Source organism: Eleginops maclovinus, chromosome 6, assembly GCF_036324505.1.
Source record: "Eleginops maclovinus isolate JMC-PN-2008 ecotype Puerto Natales chromosome 6, JC_Emac_rtc_rv5, whole genome shotgun sequence".
In the NCBI taxonomy this organism is placed as follows: domain Eukaryota; kingdom Metazoa; phylum Chordata; class Actinopteri; order Perciformes; family Eleginopidae; genus Eleginops; species Eleginops maclovinus.
In genome coordinates this window covers 13,991,558-14,010,873 of record NC_086354.1, presented here as the reverse complement: position 1 = coordinate 14,010,873, position 19,316 = coordinate 13,991,558, and the positions used below count along the sequence as shown (strand labels likewise).

Sequence of the window (19,316 nt, the reverse complement as noted above, 5' to 3'; positions counted from 1 at the left end):
CCTACAAATACCAAATGAAAGGAGAGTTAAATGTGTTGACCTCAAGTTAGTTCATGCAACAACAAAGACACTTTAAAACGTTTTATTATAATGGTTTTGGGGTTGTTATGATGCCATATATTTAATTACCATTATCTGATGTTTAAGCTACATCGGTTTTCTAATTTTTTAGTTAATTTAAGCCTGTGAGATTTTCCAGCCTGCTTCAAAATGTTGCTCTTTATAGAGGAAGCAGGGCCTGCAGTTTGTCATGTGTTAATATTTATCCAACAACGCATCCGCTTAAGGCTCTAAAATAATGGGGATTGTTTAACACAACTTTAATGGAATCGGCAGTGATTGTTAAATGTATTTTCTATTAAAAAAAAAAGTGTTAGGATAGAAACAAATGTTAAAAAAGGTTTTAAAGGTTTTTTTTTTGTTTTATATTATGTACTTCCACAAGAGTTTTATTGTTACTGGTGTCAGGAGAGAAAGATGTGTCTGGGTTTCAAAAGATTGAAGAATAACATTTCAGTCAGACATAAAGTTTAGATTTAGCACGAGTTTGGTGAGAGAGTAAGAGATTAAATTCAAAGAACAACACTGCCACTCGTTGGTTATTAAGTAGTACTACAACGGTCCAGAAAATAAGTAGAGTAAAACAGTTCCATCTTTGGCTTGATTCCTGTTAGTCAAGTGAAACTGAAAATGGGGGAAGCTGTTGTTGAACTAATGTATACATCCCTCTATCTATTCTTGCAATCTTCAACTGTCACAAAAACAACTTGTAGTAACAACTAGCAAAAGATAGTACCTTCACGATTATTCATTAGCCTAGCTGAAATGTCAAACCTTCATAAAGAGAAAATATTCACAGACTACGAATTTTGCAAGTCAAAATAACTCTTTATAAAGAAGTTATATAAGTCTGTTTCTTAAAAATAGAACTTGCACTTGTGTACAGCTTCAGCCAAATTCTGAATGCATCATGAAATGCCACTTGGAAGCTTTTTTTGGATTACTGAAGCTGCACCATACACAGGCTGTATAAAGTGGAGAGCAGTGCGCTTTAACAAGGACTCATTGTTACACATCAGTGTATTGACTGTTGCAAGACAGTCAATACACTGATGATATTACGGACTGATGTATACATAAGAAAGAAGACAAGACAGGTTGTGCACATCCTCATAAAAAGCATTCCTAATGATGTGGCCCACATATCAGTTAACAATCATAAGATGATTGCAAAGTTAATGGTAAAGGTGGATAAGATTGATCCATTAAACTCATTGTCATTACACACTCCTGATCATAGGTGGCGATATTGTCAATGTGTTGTCCTCCTCTTTCGGTGGTTTTTCAAAGCCAAACCATCCAATATGGCAGCCCACAGGATAACATGTTTAGGGTTGAATGCCCTTTATTCCAGTGTCTGCGCCCCAAAGGAGGTAACTTAATTATTATAAGGCTGTATGTTGTGGTATAACAGTTGTTTAAATGTCTGCTTTGCCTATTTATCACAGAAACGTGGAGACAGCGGCGTTTCAGTATTAACTGCTAGCTTTCTGACGATAGCTTCGTGGCTAGTTGGACTGCTAAGGGACAAACGCCTTTTTATAGGGTTTCTAAATAACTATATTTAGCATAAGAGCTCAAGCAAGATAATTGATTTGGATTCAAATCGTAACGTTTTATTTTCTTGCCACAGACAAAACTCGTGAGAGATAAGTGAAACTTATGTTCAATCATTTCTGAAGCTAACGGTGTGTTGATATCCTTACCTTTCACACGACACTCATTGTTATGTCATTCTGTTGGCGAAGGGGAACAAATAAAGCAGATCTTTTCCGCCCATTTATAAACTCTCAAAAAGGAGTCTGATGTCATTAAATATTGAAATGTTAGCGCATAGGGGTAGCCCTGAGAGGGAAACATGTTTGAAGTTATAAGCACTCAAGTCGGGTTGGAATATGCCATGAACGAAAGTAGATCAGAGGTTAGGGTAAAGTAAATCGGTAAAATAAATCTTGCTATTATGAAGAGTGCTTATTGAAGTGTGTAAAAAGTCTACAAACAAACACGTATTTCCCCCCCCCCCATGATATGAATTTGGAATAAACCAATTATCACCTTACAAAAAAATGAATATTGTTATCCAATGGCCATAAGAATGAATCAGTTTTGCCACTTTATGTCGTTTTAAGGTGATATTGATAAATTAATTGATTTTTTTTTTTTTTTGCAACTGTCTGTCTGCCATCTCATTTCTGTCAATATGGGTTATATTAGGGACACATGGTGATATTGAGTGAGTCCCTGGGCCCATGCTTGCTCTTTACATGTCTGTGGCACTAACAGTTTAAAATAATCCAAATGGCAAGCTTTTAAATATACTATAGATTGTTGTGAGTTGGTGGAATTGCCCTCATTTGACCTCTATGCAAATGTAAGCTTTGGTGTCATTGGAAAGTGTTTTCAATCTACTCTTTTCAAAGTAAAGCTTTAAGAACAGCCTGTACCTTAAGGCTTGGATCTTCAAAAAAAACTCAGTTTGGGCCATTTACTCTGTGTGTTACCCAGTAACATAACATTAGCTGCCAATCACATCTGCTGTAACACAGGCCCTGAGGAGCTGCTGGGGGACGATGGAGCAGGTGAGGGGTTACTATGTTAACTGGAGGATGCTGAGGGACGTCAAGAGAAGACAGATGGCATTTGACTTTGCTGATGAGAGGCTGCGGATCAATGCATTGAGAAAGAACACCATCCTACCAAAAGAACTCCAGGTACAAAGCAATTTCTAATCAAACTGTAACTTTATCATTTTTTTATCAGTTCATTATAATCAAATATTTTGTCATTATAGGAGATGAATTATGAAAAAATGAACATCGTCAAGATGATCACAAGTTATTTATACAGTATGTACAATTGCACATTGAATTACTAAACAGTTTAAAAATATTTGCAGGAAGTGGCAGATAAAGAGATTGCAGCATTACCTAGGGACAGCTGCCCTGTGAGAATACGCAACCGATGTGTGATGACTTCCAGACCCCGGGGAGTGAAACGAAGGTGGAGGTTGAGCCGAATCGTCTTCCGTCACTTAGCTGACCACAGCCAGATGTCTGGGATTTTTAGGGCTAGGTGGTGACTTGGGATCCATTGGACTCTACAGTCAAATTGGATCATGAAAAGCAAGCTGTATAATTGTTTATTGTCATGAGCAGAACTTTTGCATTCAATACGAATGTGATTTGGTCTGTTAGTGTGTGGAGTCTTTGGAGGTATTGATTAAAGCCTGGAAGTTGTTAAGATATAAACTGAATCCATTCAGATGACTAGAGCACATTTCGAGTCTTTGTAAATGCCGAGGCTGTCCTAAATATTTCCTTTTCTCTGATAGTTTTTCCCCCTATCTCGGAATTGGTTTTCCTTATGGCTCTTCAGAATAAGAAAAAACTACAATTTATGTTATATTTAAAGAGTTAAAATTTGAACCCCAAAAGAAGCAACTGTTCTTGTAACTTGCAAATAACTGATGAATAAATATTGTTGTACATTGATAACCTTTTTCACATGTGTCTTTGTTTGTTGAAGAATGCATATAGGTTGATAAAGAGACTAGCCTTGGGTTATAAGAATACATGTGGGAAAATCTCCAATTCTATCCACAATGGACAAGACACTTGACACATTTCAAGATTTCCATTGATATTGCATTAAACCTCAACCCTTTATTAAAATAATATAATTAAAAAATACATATTTGATCAAACTACAATTGTGTATGTGTTAATAAGGATAACTGTATTGATGCAAAGTAATTAATAAATTAAATTGAAGACTGAATCATTCAACGGCATAAGGAATAACAAGAATTATAGTCATGTAATTACTTAAAAGAGCATTTGGTGAACAATTGAACATGTTATGAATGCCAACACTCCGGTCCAATAGGTGGCGGTAGTGCTCGTAAAGGCTGTCTACCAACAGAACAAGGAGAAGGAGAAGGAGAGCACCGCAGAGTGACTGAAACTGGAAGAGGACACTTTCAACGTAGCTAGCATAACTGATAAAAGCATAAATGGATCTAACTGAACAGGTGAACAGCATGTTTTAATCAGTTGTATATGCACCTACATGGAAAACAAAGAGTTTGTGGGACATTAGCTAGGTCAGGTTCCTGGATTAAGTTATAACTGCTGTATATGACTCTTGATAAAGCAATGCTACGTTAGCTAGCAATATTTCATTTAGGAACTAGTTAGCAAGCTACTGCGACCCGGGAAAGTGGTGTCTCTGTTTTTATCTGTTGTTATGCAATATCTGAATTTGAACCTGACTTAGATGCTTCACGTTATTTGCAATGATAATAACATTACCTTGTCCTGACGGGCGGCATGTTTTAGAAAGCTAGCTAGCAGGAAGCTAGCTTTGAACTGGAGTTTTGTTACTAGAACATTCTACAAACGCAATCTCAACAAAACATTACATAGTTAGGGTTCATGACTACTCTCATAAAAGTTACGTGGCATTGTTCATGTGTAGTGTTAGCAGTGTTTTAGCTGATAGTGTCAGAGATCCAGGAAGAAAAAATACCGTGTGTGTGTGCATATATATTCCAACACAGAGAAAAATGATCAGTAGTTTAGACAATAAAATTAAAATTAATTTAACTTTAGTGGTCTCTTAATTTTTTCCCTATTTTCTTTTGTATATATATATATATATATATATATATATATATATATACACATACATATACATATAGTGAACAGTATATACAACCTCTTTGAAGCATATGTTAACTATTTTTTATTTGAGATATGAGGTGACATATTGATAAATCCATGGAGAAACGTTCTTCAATTAAAAAAAAAAAAAAGAAAGAAAGTATTTTTAAGAGATATGTCAGTGGTCTAATTCTTTTACCAATACAGATCAACCAGTTGGAGGCAGATTTGGTGGAGCTGGGGTCACTCCTGGAGAAGGCGGAGAGGAAAACAGTGCAGGAGCTGCTACAGCAGGAGCAGAAGAAAGTGGAGAAAGAGCTTGCTGTGAAAAGACAACAGAAGGAGAAACAAGCCAGGAGAGAGGCAGACCCAACTGCTGCCTCCAAAGCAGCATACACAGTCAAGATCACCAACTATGGTACGGTGCCTTTGAGTAAGACAACAACCCTTTGTGAGAGTGCAAATATTTTAATGTTCACTCCTTTGCCTCTTTTATACAGCATGGGACCAGTCAGACAAATTTGTCAAAATCTACCTTACATTGAAGGATCTGCACAAAATCCCACCAGAGAATGTGGAGGTCAACTTTACAGAAAGGTTCAGTGATAGTCAACGTATCATACAGTATATTTGCATCACATACCAACCATACATACTAATACATACATCATATCTAATACAACATACATTTAATTGCATTTTCTCATCTTTTCTTTTGCAGGTCATTTTCGGTGTTGGTAAAGGATCTCGATGGGAAAAATCATCAGATGACAATGGTCAACATGTTATGTCCAATCAATGAGAAGGACAGCTACAAAAAGGTGAATAAAGCCTATATTCATTAGTTATAGTAATAGAGTTTGTATAAAATAGTTACACTACAATCTGTTCTGACACTGTTTTGTCTACATGAGAATTGCAAGATGTCTTCCTTTGTGTGCTTAATCTACAGTTTGTCTCCACTACAAACCAGAAAGTGGAATCTAAAACCAATTTATTTACTATTACTGCGTTTTTTATTATTATTTTATTGTATTTCTTAGGGCAAAGTACAATAGTTTAATCTTTCTTACAGATTGCGCAAAATCAAAGAAAGATAGTAGTCCCATTTCCTGACAACTGCTGAATTGAGACTCAGTGTTGACTTGCACCCATTTAATTTGCTTATTTCTGAGGGAAAAATAGAATATCAAAATCCTTTTTGTACCCTCTTTCTTCCGTTCAACAGATAAAAACAGACATGCTCCTGGTTATGTGCAAGAAGCAAACAACAAATAATTGGGAGTGCCTAACGAAGTTGGAAAAGCAGACAAAAGACAAAGAGTAAGTTCAATGAAAAATGGATATTTGTCTCTTTTAGTTCAAGTGATTTGCACACATTAGGTGGCTTAAGTCCACTGCATGCTTCCAATGAATTAACTTGTGAAAGGTATTGTGCAATATATATGATGATCAATTTGATTAATACCACAGTGTGTTGTGAGTAGCTAAGGGCATATTGGCAATACCAGTTGTGTAAGAAATGACATAATGACTATCTCATACACTTCTGCAGTGTAGTACCATATCTATGAGCCAGGTGTCACTGTTTACGATGTAGCATGAGTGCAGGCTGCATGATGAAAGCCCCAGCTATTCGGATAAACACATAAAAACTGTTACACTATTGTCCCTCAACAGTAAACCCAATGTTGAAGCAAATGCAGACCCTAGCGATGGCCTGATGAGCATGCTGAAGAAGATTTACTCAGATGGAGATGATGAGATGAAGAGAACCATCAACAAAGCCTGGTCAGAGTCCCAAGAGAAGAAAGTTCGAGGAGCCGGAGAAGACATGATGGACTTCTGAAATGATTCACTGCATTTCCACACCAGGATCAAGTGAGAGCAGCCAGAGAAGCACCTGACATGACTTGAATACTAAATGTTATTGAGTGAAGTCCAACATATAATTCATATTCCAACGAAAAGAAAAATGTGTACAGCTCATAAATAAGGTCTGGGAACAATGTCCAAGCTCTTGGTTGTCCCACTTTTGGCCTAGCTTTCGTCACCCAATGTCCTGAGTAGTCAAACAGTTTTTCTTCAGATTCATATGTGTTGGTAATTCAAAGTTTTAATTGGACATGGGTAAATAAAATATGTGAGACGGGTGGTGGCAAGTCACATCTTCATTTTTGTTCCTGTGCTGCTAAACTGAGCTGATAGTTAAGATATTCCAAGTGTAGCGTACATCTGCCAAAGTCATGCTCATATTCCTTTAAAGAAGACAACAAGATGGCTCCTTCAACTATGTGCTTCGTTTCAATGTCTTCTTCACATGCACATTTTATTTTTGTCATTCCAAATATGTTTCAATTAAAACCTGCAAAGAGAGTACTGCTTACACATCAATCCAATGTAATAGAAAATATAAATGCCTAGGTCTATAGGTGTCTAATGAATTTGACCCATTCCTGTTGCATAACATAATGCTATAAACACATTCTATTTTAATTCATTAATATTGTTGCTTTTTCATGGTGTGCGACTGTTTCCTACTTTAATCCTATTTACAGAATCACTGTTGGAGTTTCTTATTTCCTTCCAGTGTTTGCGAATATCTAAAATGTATGTATTGATTCTGTTGATTTTACTTTTGGCTTTGTAACAGTCTTGCATGTGTTGTTGCTCTCCCTCAGGTTGTTCAAAAATGTTCTCACAAATACAGATATTGGAACTGGGTCAACTTTGGTCTGTTTTTTTCTTCTAGTTTTGAGGTCATACTATTTTAGCCTGTTTTATTTGTCAGCATTTATTAAGCTTCTGTCTTGGCTAAATGGTTACATTGTTTTCATCATTTAGATATTACTTCACAGAGGCATTTCTGATCTCAGACAAGGTGCTAGTTTAGTTAAAGATAATGACTAACTTGAGTTAATCTTAACCATTACATTTATATATTTTAAAGAACAATACTATGGTTAGATAAACTAAGGTCCATAATCTGACAAACATGTTCACCTGGTTTGTTTGTAGTGCAGCAAAGTCTTAACTGGAACATGACTTGTCCTTTCTTTACAGACAGTCACAGCACGTAGAGTAGTGACTAAATGGCGTTTAACAGTATGTCTATACATATAAGGTTTTGCATTGCAAGAACAAACAATCTGCACGTTTCGTCCAGCAGGTGGAGGCTGCGATCAGTAGTTCGCCTGAGTTTCCTCTGGGATTATACACACCCATTATAAACGCAGCCAATGTAGAAATTATAGTTTATATATTTTGTAGGATTCTGAAGGTTTGGGCAGAAAACCAGACTGTTCCCTTCCAGCTATTTCGCTATATTAAATAAAGGTGCATTTTTTGACGATCATTTGTGAGTCATAAATATTTATCAGCTGTTGTAATATTTCCATGATAGTAGGCCCTATGGTTAGTATGTCAAACAATTGACAGTCTAATGTCCCAGCGACGCATTAGCGTATGTTGTGAACTAGAAGTAATCAATCAAAATTCATTTTATGGAACAGATGACTCTTTATTTAATAAATAATTGTTTTGGTAATAAAGCCATAACAATACCAAGCTTGATAAACTACTAAATTGCACACTTAGTTTATATAACTAAATGATGTGGTATTTTAAAAACTCAGATATATCACAGACAATTTATTTATTAAAAAAAAGTAATTAGAATAAGAATAAAATACCCTATTGGTCACGCTGTGTATCATCCACCAGTCCTAGGCACCCGTTCAGTTTCAGATTGAACCTGTGGAAACCCCTCCTGCTTGGGTTACAGCGTGTCATTGGCCTTACAGCGTCACTGACACATGATATTTATCAGAACAACATGAGTTAAACTTTCAAATAAGCTGTTTCATTCATATTTTTCTTACATACCGGATCATGTTTTTTTTTATTGAGATTTTGTCTGAGCAAACCGTCTGGACTTTCTCCACCAGTGAAGCAGCTCGCCCCGCCCCTCTCCGTGACGTCGCTGCTCGCCTATATATGCTCCGAGCACCGTTCCCGGAGACGCCAGATGGATACAGTGCAACGAGGTGGACGATACTTTACGCACCAGACCAACTACCGATAAAACAATCGAAAGGGATTTTAACACGAGTTTATTTTTTACGCCACCGTGTGAAATGGATACCGGTTGTTTCACCGCGGCGCAGCGTATTTCGTGCCACGCCATGAATGCTGATTTATTTAAGCCTGCTCCGGAGCGTGGACCCCCACAATCCTCTGCCTCGTTGAAAGCCAGCAGGAATAAACCCGAACAAACCAAACCAGAGCTGGCCCAGGTGGTGACAGACTCCAAAACGGGAAGATCATACAGTAAAGGGAAGCTTTTGGGAAAGGTAAGACAATTTAACTGTTTCGTGTGTTTCGCTTCACCACAGATCTTTTTAGAGGCTTCTGACCCAAGGCACTTTATCTAGAATTGTTGTGAAATAATTGCTAGCTGAGGTCGATACGGTAGTTGTCTTCATTATTAATCATCTCCAGCTGTGACACTAATGCGGGAATACAAAATTACCTCGTGCTGGATTAGGCCAATCTCTCCCTGCTTTGCGAATCATTGCTGAATGAATCAGGGGCAAGGTGTGCCCAGCTCATGTGCGCACACATGATTGGCAACACCTTCTATAAAAGCCAATAATTGTACGCCAGAATCATCGTATTTGAATGACATTTCAGGCGACAGTTAACCCAGTGATTTGCCTGTCTGACTAGGCATCTCTCCTTTCCTAATACTATTGCGTCTTTAATGATTTAACACATATGATCCATGTATGAATGAAGTTCATCTATCAACATGTTGCTCGTCATCGATACGCTGCGTCGGGCAGCCAGCCAAATCTCTTTTCCTCCGCTGCCTCCTGCCGCAGAGCTGGAAGCGTCTCCGTCAATTTCACGGTTAATGAATGCAGCAGCTCTGTCTGCCCCAGCCTTCACGTCCTCAAGCATGTAGTCTTGGTTGCTTCCAGAAAAATGCGTTGATAAACAGCAGTTAAGATGGTATCAGGGTTGCTCGTCGGTTTTTGGAGGCATATCAGAACATCCAAGGCAAAGAGAGATGCCTATACATTAATAATTTTGATCATAAAATGATGCATTTGAATAAATATGAACATGTATTGGTTATTGTTTGTAATTCATTCTCCCAACCCAGCATTAGCTTAATCCTTTTTGATAGTTTTGGTTGCTGTACAGCTATTGATCTCCATTGACTCAGATTATTTATGGCCAGTTCAGTTTTTTTTAACCTGCTGCTTTCTCAACTGATCATCCTTTTTTTTTTGTCTTCCCGAAGGGTGGCTTTGCTCGATGCTATGAGATGACAGATCTCACCAGCAACAAAATGTATGCCGTGAAGGTGATTCCACAGAGCAGGGTTTCCAAACCACACCAAAGGGACAAGGTGTGACTCAGCTTGTTTATGTCTCAGTATGCACAGTCCTAATAGTAACCGGAATTTAGCTTTGCGCTCAGACTGACTGATGTCCAATTGTTAACAGATCACCAATGAGATCGAGCTCCACAAAACCCTGTCGCACAAACATGTGGTGAAATTCTCCCATCATTTTGAAGACCAAGATAACATCTACATATTCCTTGAGCTCTGCAGTCGGAAGGTAAGACTTCAAACATCTCAACAGTGTGCGCAGTGTGACTTTTTGTCTTGTATCATTGCTCAGTGGCACACTAGAGCCCCTACACACTTATTTATTTAACCTGGATTAAAGTATACATAGCACACAATCATCCTAATCTTGATCATTCTACTGCGACTGTGTGGTGTTTATGCAGCAGTGTTGTACAGCCCCAATGACGAAAGCAGGGTTGACATTTCCTTCATTGCTCTGTCTCTGCAGTCCCTAGCACACATTTGGAAGGCAAGACACACACTCACAGAGCCAGAAGTGCGATATTACCTCAGACAGATCATATCTGGCCTCAAGTACCTCCACAGCAGAGGGATCCTACACAGAGATCTCAAACTAGGTATGTGAACATATGACAAAGCAAGCACACAAGCATCCCAGGAATCTGCTCTGACTTTGGGCAGCCACATGCTATCTCTGGAATGCTGACTGGACAAATGTTTTTGTCTTTTTTCAGGCAACTTCTTTGTCAACGAGAACATGGAGTTGCGGCTGGGAGATTTTGGTCTCGCTGCCAAACTGGAGACAGCCGAGCAGAGGAAAAAGTAGGATTTTAACGGCCCACTACTATTTTTATGTAGTTGGATATTTTCAAGTCTTTGTCTGAATTAAGACAAAACAAAATAGAAATTTCAAAATTCAACATGGCTGTAGATTTATCAAGTTGAAATCATTTGAATGTCATGAGTAGTTGATGTACATAATGATAACCCAAAACGGAACATTACATTCTTAGACTTTTTTTATGTGCACATGCGGTTTCGCATGTGCACATAAACCCCCCCCCCAGTAAGTCCCTAACTAAACCGGTTTCCAGGAAGCAGTTGAATGTAGGGCTGAGAGCAGAGTTTAAATAACAGTTTGGTTTGACACCTTCCTGTAGAATACCAGAAGAATGAGTGGCAACCACCATGTTCATAGTCTGCATGATGCATACCGAAAAGAAAGTAGTTTAATGCATAATTTAACATCTGTCCTGTACTTGTTTTTTCTCAGAACAATCTGTGGGACTCCCAATTACTTGGCCCCTGAGGTGCTCAACAGACAGGGCCATGGCACAGAGTCTGATGTTTGGTCCCTCGGGTGTGTCATGTAAGTTATATACTCCAGTCATGTGCAAAATAACATTTTTGTTTCGTCTTAGTCAGTGTGAGACAGAGGGACATTTTATCCAATCAATAAGAATGTTTATTACTCTGGATGATCATTTTGTGTCTTGAGTTGACCAATGGTTTCCTTGCTTTATCACACTCAGGTACACACTGATGTGCGGCAACCCACCCTTTGAGACACTTGACTTAAAGGAGACTTACAAATGTATAAAAGACGTTCGGTACAACTTGCCTTCCTCGCTTTCCCCCGCTGCACAGAAACTCATCTCAGGCATCCTGCAGAAAAACCCCAGCGACAGACTCGCACTGGATCAAATCCTCAACCATGAATTTTTCACCAAAGTACGTAAAAAGTCACGCTCAGTCAGTTTAAAGAACAATAATGGGATCTGATGCATTTATCCATTTCTGGATGGGTCTTTTCTTTTGGCTAAAGATCATAATGCATTTTTGGGAGTGGAGACAACGGTGCTTGCAACAAGAACTGAATATCGCGTGTCAGCGCTTGACGTATCACCACTTTGTTCCTCCTTACATCCTCCTTATCCTCTCTGCCTTTTTTCTTCCTCTAGGGTTTCACCCCTGATAAACTTCCCCCTAGCAGCTGTGTGATGGTGCCAGAGCTCCACCCACCCAGCCCTGCCAAGAAATTCTTCACTAAGATGGCAAAGAGCTTCTTTAGCAAGAAGAAGGCAAAAGGTAAGCAACAGCAGTGACTTGACGGATACAATATCAGAATAGATAATGTCTTTTGTAAGCAGATGTAAAAAAAATGTTTGCGCAACCCCTGTCATCTTGATACTTTGGTTGCCTCAAAGTTGTCTCTAGATCTACCTTGCGCATCGTTCCTGTAGTTAAAAATGTTTGTTGTGACTACAATGACGGAATCTTTTTTTTCTTTTTTTTTGCAGTGGAGAAGATTCCCTGCGAGGAAAAAGATGACAAAGACATTTCCAAGCTGGTGTCTGGCATCGTAAAATGTTCAATCAATAGGCAGATCAGCTACAAGACAGTGGGACCCAATGAGGTAATCTATTTATTTATTTTTTGTCCTAAATCTGCAAGAAAGATTGTCCTTTTTTTACCTAAATGTTCATCCAGGAACTAGTACATGTAAATAAATATTCCATTGCACCTTTTGTCTGATAATTGCTTTGCATCCAGTGTTTTGAAGCAAGCTTAACACATTTTCTGTGTGCTTATTTGAGCAGTTAAGCTATCTTTTTAAATGGCATGGAAATGTTACTTGTGAGGCAGGTTATTTCTGTTTTCTGATTCTGCTTAGAATAGCATCACAAGAACAGGAAGCACAGCTTAGACTGACTAACTGAATATAGGGCAGTCGTATTGTTTAAGCAATGAATTATGATTTTTATGTAGATCTCAGTTCCTCGTTTTAAAAGGATCTAGATGTCTATATTTTCCAAGAAGTCCTTCAAATTAGACTTATTGAAGCCAGATTTTTGTTTCCATTTTCTGAAACTGTTACTGCATACTTGAAGGATTGTCAAATCCATCCTTTACTTTTTTCTGTTCTACACAATATTAATCCTACAACAGCCTGTACATTCATTATAAAAACTTTCAGAACCAGAGCTTCGACTAAATGCCACAGCAGTAGGAAGCAAAGTTGGCCAAGCCCTTTTCAGGCTGGTCTATTTGCTATTTTTAGAGCCCAATAAGTCATAGTAACTCATAGTTTGCTCTTTGGTGTGAATGTTTCTTTGTCAGCTTGATGATGTGTCTGTGCAGAGTAACCAGGTTATACTTGGGAAGGATTCTCTGATGCATAAAGTAATCAAAATGTTTAATGCACATGGTAACTGCAGCATGTTTTCAAAGCACCTATGGAAACTGACATTAAAGTAGTCTAACCCCTGTGCGATGCATAACATTAGCACAATTAAAACCTCTGAAGAAATAGTACAGCTGTAGCAGAATATAGAAACAAGTAACATCTCTTGCCGATAGAACCACAAACACGAAGTGTGTCTGCAAGCATTAACCAAATTCATGCGGTTATTCTTGATGCCTTTTTTTTTTTTCCCCCCCTACCTCTGTATTTGCAATCTGTTTCCTTTACAGATGAGTGATACATGTATATTTTTTGTTGCTGCTCAGGTGCCTTGTCCCATTGGTCACGTAGTCAGCCCTGTGCCTCTAGAACCGACTCCTGCTGAGGAGGAATCCAGGAAGTCGCTCTCTAACTCTTTCAAGGGCACCACAGCCAGCAGCACTGAACGTAAGCCCCAATGCTTTTTCTTTGTTGCTTTATTTTTTTCTGATCCTTGTCAACAACACTTTTTTAACACTTTGTTTTTTCTCCAGCATGTGAAGACATCCCTACTCCAGCATCTGTTTCTGAATCGGCCTTGAAAGTTCTCAACAGCTGCCTGGCTACCATGCCTGCAGGTAAGAGGGCACAAAACACTCGGCTACAAGACATGTAAAGCACTTTTAGCCCACAGCATAATATTATCACTAATGTTTGACAAGTCAGATCAACGTGTCAAAACACAAGACGATAAGTGGAAAGTCTGAGAATAATTTTTGCATCTGAGCACTCAAAAAATGCTGAACCATCTTAGTTTTGGTTGTGTTAATTGGAAATGAGCAAAATCAGTCTTGTAGACTAGAGCACTTTTTAAGATACAAGGTTTAATTACATTTGTAGCTTATGTGGTTTTTTTTTCATAGTCTCTAAATATCTTTATTTGTAATCTCTCCAGCCACTAGGAACCCACCCTGTTTGTCCCGGCCCCAGTCCTTCCTGTGGGTGACAAAGTGGGTCGACTACTCAAACAAGTATGGTTTTGGCTACCAGCTCTCGAACCAAAGCATCGGAGTCCTCTTCAATGAGGGAACACGCCTCAGTCTTTGTGACCAACGCAAGTAAGTACCTTTTTAAAGCTACAGTATTTACTTAGTCTTATGGAAACATTTACAGTGAGCTCAGAACCACTTGACTAAAGTAAACGATTGGGTCATATCTGTTAAAACTACACTTACCAGTTTTCACGTCTGCAATTCTGATCCCCATTACTTCAAATGGATGTATGAATTTACAAATTGTCTCTAATTTATTATAAATTTCTTCCCTATTTTTTAACAAGGACGGTCCACTACTGTTTGCCCAACAACAAACACTTCACCTTCCCCACTAACGCTCTACCTGAGCAGCTTCGCAGCCAGAAACAAATTGTAGAGCTCATGGCCAACTACATGGAGCAGAACCTTATGGAGGTATGAGCAAAGTGGTTCATCCACAAATACTCAATTAGTTTCTGCCTACACACATTTTTTTTAAATTAAAATTATTTTTTGTTTTACAATGGTTTTCTCTATCCTGTGAACTAATTATTTTAAATCTTCTTCAAGGGCGCAGATCTGCATTGTGACGATCAAGTATCAGGTTGCCCTCCTTTCCTGCTCCAGTGGGTAAAGACTGACCATGCTCTTGTCATGCTCTTCAACAATGGCACTCTACAGGTTTGAAAAAGCTCATTAATACTATAAAATTCATTACTTATTCTTTTGAGTCTTGTATTTTTCTTATAGCCAAAATGTCAGTTACCAACGCTGGTAACAATTGGATTATGGATCTCTTATTCTAAAAATCATGCTCTGTTCTTAAACCCTTCCAGGTTAATTTCTATGCTGACCATACCAAGATCATCCTGTGCAAGTCATCAGACGACGCCTACCTGCTCACCTACATCAGCCGGGAGCGCGTCTCGTACACTTACCTCCTCAGCATGCTGAATGAGATGGGCTGCACCGCAGAACTGAGACACCGACTGCGATATGTAGTCCAGCTGCTCCAACACCACGCTGATGCCTGAGAGCCTCATTGCCTCCCAGGCTGCCTAACTGGCAGATGCCATAGAGTGATCTGACTGGTTAAAGCCTCACTTTTAGGCAGCCTGACTGGTTGACATAATTTCTCAGTGCCGGGACAAGCTAACGCCTGTTTAGTTGACGGAAGGAAGACTACTAGGAGTTGAGCATATATTCTTGTCTGAACTGGTATTTAGGCAGCTGATTTTCAATGTATTGACCTTGATGACCATCAAGCAGTAGGGAGGTTTACCAATGCAGCATCTTCCTCAAGGGGTTGTGCCTGTCCTGTATGCCTAAAAGGTATCCACCAGGAAGGTATTGTTGCCTAAAATAAGAGACTCTTACCTGGCTGGATATGATGGATCCCTACAGGCAGATGCCTAAATTAACATTCAAACTCCCAATTACCTTCCCTCACTCACTCAAAAAAACACTGCTTTTTGCCTGGATCTTTCAAAACCAACAATCAACCCTGCAGCTTTCAGCTTCCCCTGATTGAAAATAATCCAGGCATGGTTTCTCAAAGGTAGCTTAACACTAAAATAGTCTTATTTGCTTGCAATGGCACATGGTCAATCTTGCAGCTTGAATTCTTTTAGACTCTTTTCTAAAAGTATTTTAGCAGCAATGTCACATGCACTGTTGTCGAGCACTGAAAGATGCTTTGGGAAGAACTGTGGTTTGATTCGGGGGGGGAGAGAGAGCCTCCTACCCTCTGTTGGTTTCTGGCCTTTTTGGACTATGGTGCACACTCATTTTTTTCTTGTTTTAGTAAAAGGAAACATAGAGCCAACTAGGATCACACTACCATCATGACCTCACACGCACAAGTAACATTCCTGGCCTTATTTGATCATGCTAAGGTTTGGAGAAGGCTGATGCGTCTTCTCATCCAACATCACTTTATCTTTTTTGTTATATTTGTTTGAAAGAAATGTCACTGGTACACGGCATACTAAAGGGGCTATGGGAGCAACACAATTTTGCACTCTTTATTATATTCTTTCATCTGGATAGCGAAGCATTTTACTCCCACTTGTTTTATTTGTTTTTAACAAGATACCAAAAGGCCTTTTTTTTTTTAATATATATAATTGAGTTTTAAATTCACAATACAGAAAGTGAATGTGTGTGTTCCACACATGTGCTGGTAAACAAGACTGCTGGTTGGCAAATGAGGGTCGGGAGGGGGTTAAAAGTGCCTTTCTGAGGGATGTCTGTATAGTGCAATAACACAACCCTTTGTGAATGTCAAGCTGGATACAAACAAGATTTGAGAGATGGGTTTTACAGGTAACATATACTTTTATACTTTAAGCAAAACTTAAAAGTAAATCCATTAGCACTACAATCTCACTACCTGGTATAAGCTTTTAGAACAACTGGTATCATAAGTATATATCCCAGTAATATCTATTATGGAAAAAAACATTGTACTCTGTTGTACTGTAATCCTCTTGGTTTACATTGCTTTCTCGACCCAGAGTTGTATCCTAAAAACTGTGACCTGGAATGCAAGTATTACCTACATGTGTTTTCAAAAAACTCAACATTGTGAAAGCCATCTGCCAATTCAGAAGAGTCTTTATTTTGTGGCACATAATGTCCTGTTTATTTATTTTTTTATTTATACATGTTTTTTATTTATTGTGTAAATGTTATGGTCTTGACACGGAAATGTTCAATTCCGATCACCTTTTGTATGTAACATATTTGGGGGGGAAATGGGACAAAAATAAAGTTTATTGAAAATGAAATTGCTGCATCTGCTGTAGCTTTATTATTTTACTACTTTACTTTTTAAGATATTTTTTGGGGGGCTTTTTGTCTTTAATCGGATAGGAGAGTGACAGGAAAGTGGGAGGGGGTGTCGGGATGGGATCTGGAAAGGACCACGGGTCGGGAATCGAACCCAGGGTCGACCAGCATATGGTGCAGGTGCTCCTGCCAGTTGTATACAGTATTTTGTTTACCAATTTGATAAGAACGACCATGCACCATTTAACAGTATCATGCTACCCTTGTTGCATAATTTCTCTTTGTTTTAAAGGGAACTTAGACTGTCATTCACATCATGGGTTTAAAGAATAGTGTTTGAACTTATTGACTATACCATGCTGAGAAGTTACGTGCCTAAATGCACTTTTCAGCATTCAGTCTTTTTATGTATATATTTCTTGATGACACATATCAAATTGATTTGGTGGTGCATGTGTACCCAACGGCTAGTGCTATTTAGAGTACTTGCGCTTTCCAAAGCTTTACCGCCATGTTTAAAGTTGACTCTGGTAACATTTAGTTTATAGAAAACTAGGATGAGCTGCCCCTTGTAAAAATCATACCATATCAAATAAATGTCCTCACCTGACTTCTGTATCCTTTTCTATTCTATTTCAATGCACATCATGGTATAGCTTTAACCGTGACGAAGTGTATTTAATCTCCTCCCCATAGTAGGATGCATATGAAAAGACTTTGAGAAGTGACTGTGCTAACTCAAAGGCAGCCTTGGCATGCCTAATAAAGACCTGAACTTGGCATGCCATGATTGTTCAGTCTTGACTTGCATACTTTGAGTCAGGTTTCATTCTGAACTCCTGGAAGAACAGAAACGCAGAGAAAACCGGAAACATTTCTATGCTGCCACGCTTCAACAATGAAGCAGACACCAATGCTCTCTGAATGCTGTGGTTTTCTCACAGAAAAAGTGAAAGAATTATAATGTACGTGCTGACCAATTTCATATCATGTGCTTCGGGATGAATCTGCATACAGCACTTCCCGACTGCTGTATTGTTCACCTATTGTCACTGTAAACATGTGGTCTGCTACAGGCACCAAATGACAAGCATCGATTGACACCACACTGCTCTTTTGTGCCCTATACAGATCATCTGAGTCTAACCTCAAGGATTATGCAGTTTTTCTACGAGGAAAACATGTAAATGTGAGACAATTGAGTCGTAAACAGTAGAGGAACTTCAAACATGACCTCTTTCTTGTTGCCCTGCAGCCATGAGCAGTAACATCCCCCCAAGTGAGTTCCTCATCAAAGCATCAACACACTCTCAAAATACTTAATAAACTAAACAGTGTGTGCAATCTAAAGCACAATGGTTCCTCCTGAACCGCTTTGATAAAGACTTGAAAAATGAAGAACTATACAGCTTATGGGACACAGTTCAGGGTCAGTGTTGAGTGTGAGTTCATTAAACAGTGTTACTGGAACCCACCATGACAAAACCTTTCCTGGTATTCATACTGTGTTATTGTTGTATACAATCATATCTGTAACCAATATAAGAAGATATAATGCCTTATTAAGTTATAAACCTGGTTAGGGATTAATTTTCCAATATTTATGTTTGATTTTAACAAAATTGGCTTGAACAGGCCAGTTTCAAACTTTAATGGTACATGCTTTATTTTTTCAAAGAAACGGTAAGATTTGAATGGCAGCTGGTGTTTTTCTTTATCGTTCTTAATCTGCAACCAGTTTCAGCTGAGACTTTCTGTCTTCATAAAAGGATAACATAGTTGTCAAGGATGACGTCAATAAAAATCACACATCACTGTTTCAAACTTGTGGAACCAGTTTAATTATCTTCCCAACAAAGGGACACATTTTTCTGCTATGTTCTCGGTTAATAGTTCACATGAATACCTTGAATAGCCCGGAGCAGTTTTTGTTATTACAAGCGACAAAGGCTTTTATTTTATGATTTCATTGGACGGCAGAATTATTGGGGTGCAGAAAGGTTGAAATATGAGAAAACAACAAGAACTTGCAAGTCTCAGCTGATGTAATGATGCAATACTTTAACCATGTTAACCATAACACGGTCAGGCGATAAGAGCAAACACAGCCTTGTCAGCGGGTGTTTTTTTGTTGTTTACTGTAAGTGTGTCTATGTGTATACAAAATAAAATGCCTTTATAGATAGAACTTATTTGGCAGCTCTCTACGAAACTCCATAGAGAGC

The 19,316-nt window shown here is 38.5% G+C and overlaps 3 protein-coding genes across 3 annotated transcripts; all 3 read left to right on the top strand.

Moving 5' to 3' along the window:
* The first annotated feature begins 1,293 nt into the window (after nucleotides 1-1,293).
* mrps14 (mitochondrial ribosomal protein S14) lies at nucleotides 1,294-3,554 on the top strand. Its single transcript, XM_063886733.1, has 3 exons — nucleotides 1,294-1,433; nucleotides 2,607-2,771; nucleotides 2,957-3,554. The coding sequence occupies exons 1-3, from the start codon at nucleotides 1,365-1,367 to the stop codon at nucleotides 3,137-3,139; spliced, it is 417 nt and encodes a 138-aa protein (XP_063742803.1). The 5' UTR covers nucleotides 1,294-1,364; the 3' UTR covers nucleotides 3,140-3,554.
* A 372-nt stretch (nucleotides 3,555-3,926) lies between these two features.
* On the top strand, nucleotides 3,927-7,444 carry cacybp (calcyclin binding protein). Its single transcript, XM_063886732.1, has 6 exons — nucleotides 3,927-4,090; nucleotides 4,929-5,139; nucleotides 5,222-5,318; nucleotides 5,443-5,542; nucleotides 5,950-6,044; nucleotides 6,402-7,444. Exons 1-6 carry the CDS (start codon nucleotides 4,073-4,075, stop codon nucleotides 6,568-6,570), a joined length of 690 nt encoding a protein of 229 aa, XP_063742802.1. The 5' UTR covers nucleotides 3,927-4,072; the 3' UTR covers nucleotides 6,571-7,444.
* Nucleotides 7,445-8,753: 1,309 nt separating this feature from the next.
* Nucleotides 8,754-17,090, top strand: plk3 (polo-like kinase 3 (Drosophila)). Its single transcript, XM_063886731.1, has 15 exons — nucleotides 8,754-9,073; nucleotides 10,030-10,137; nucleotides 10,235-10,351; nucleotides 10,592-10,721; nucleotides 10,839-10,926; nucleotides 11,378-11,473; nucleotides 11,637-11,835; nucleotides 12,066-12,192; nucleotides 12,405-12,520; nucleotides 13,615-13,735; nucleotides 13,822-13,905; nucleotides 14,223-14,385; nucleotides 14,607-14,736; nucleotides 14,872-14,982; nucleotides 15,138-17,090. Exons 1-15 carry the CDS (start codon nucleotides 8,858-8,860, stop codon nucleotides 15,333-15,335), a joined length of 2,004 nt encoding a protein of 667 aa, XP_063742801.1. The 5' UTR covers nucleotides 8,754-8,857; the 3' UTR covers nucleotides 15,336-17,090.
* Nucleotides 17,091-19,316: the final 2,226 nt, after the last annotated feature.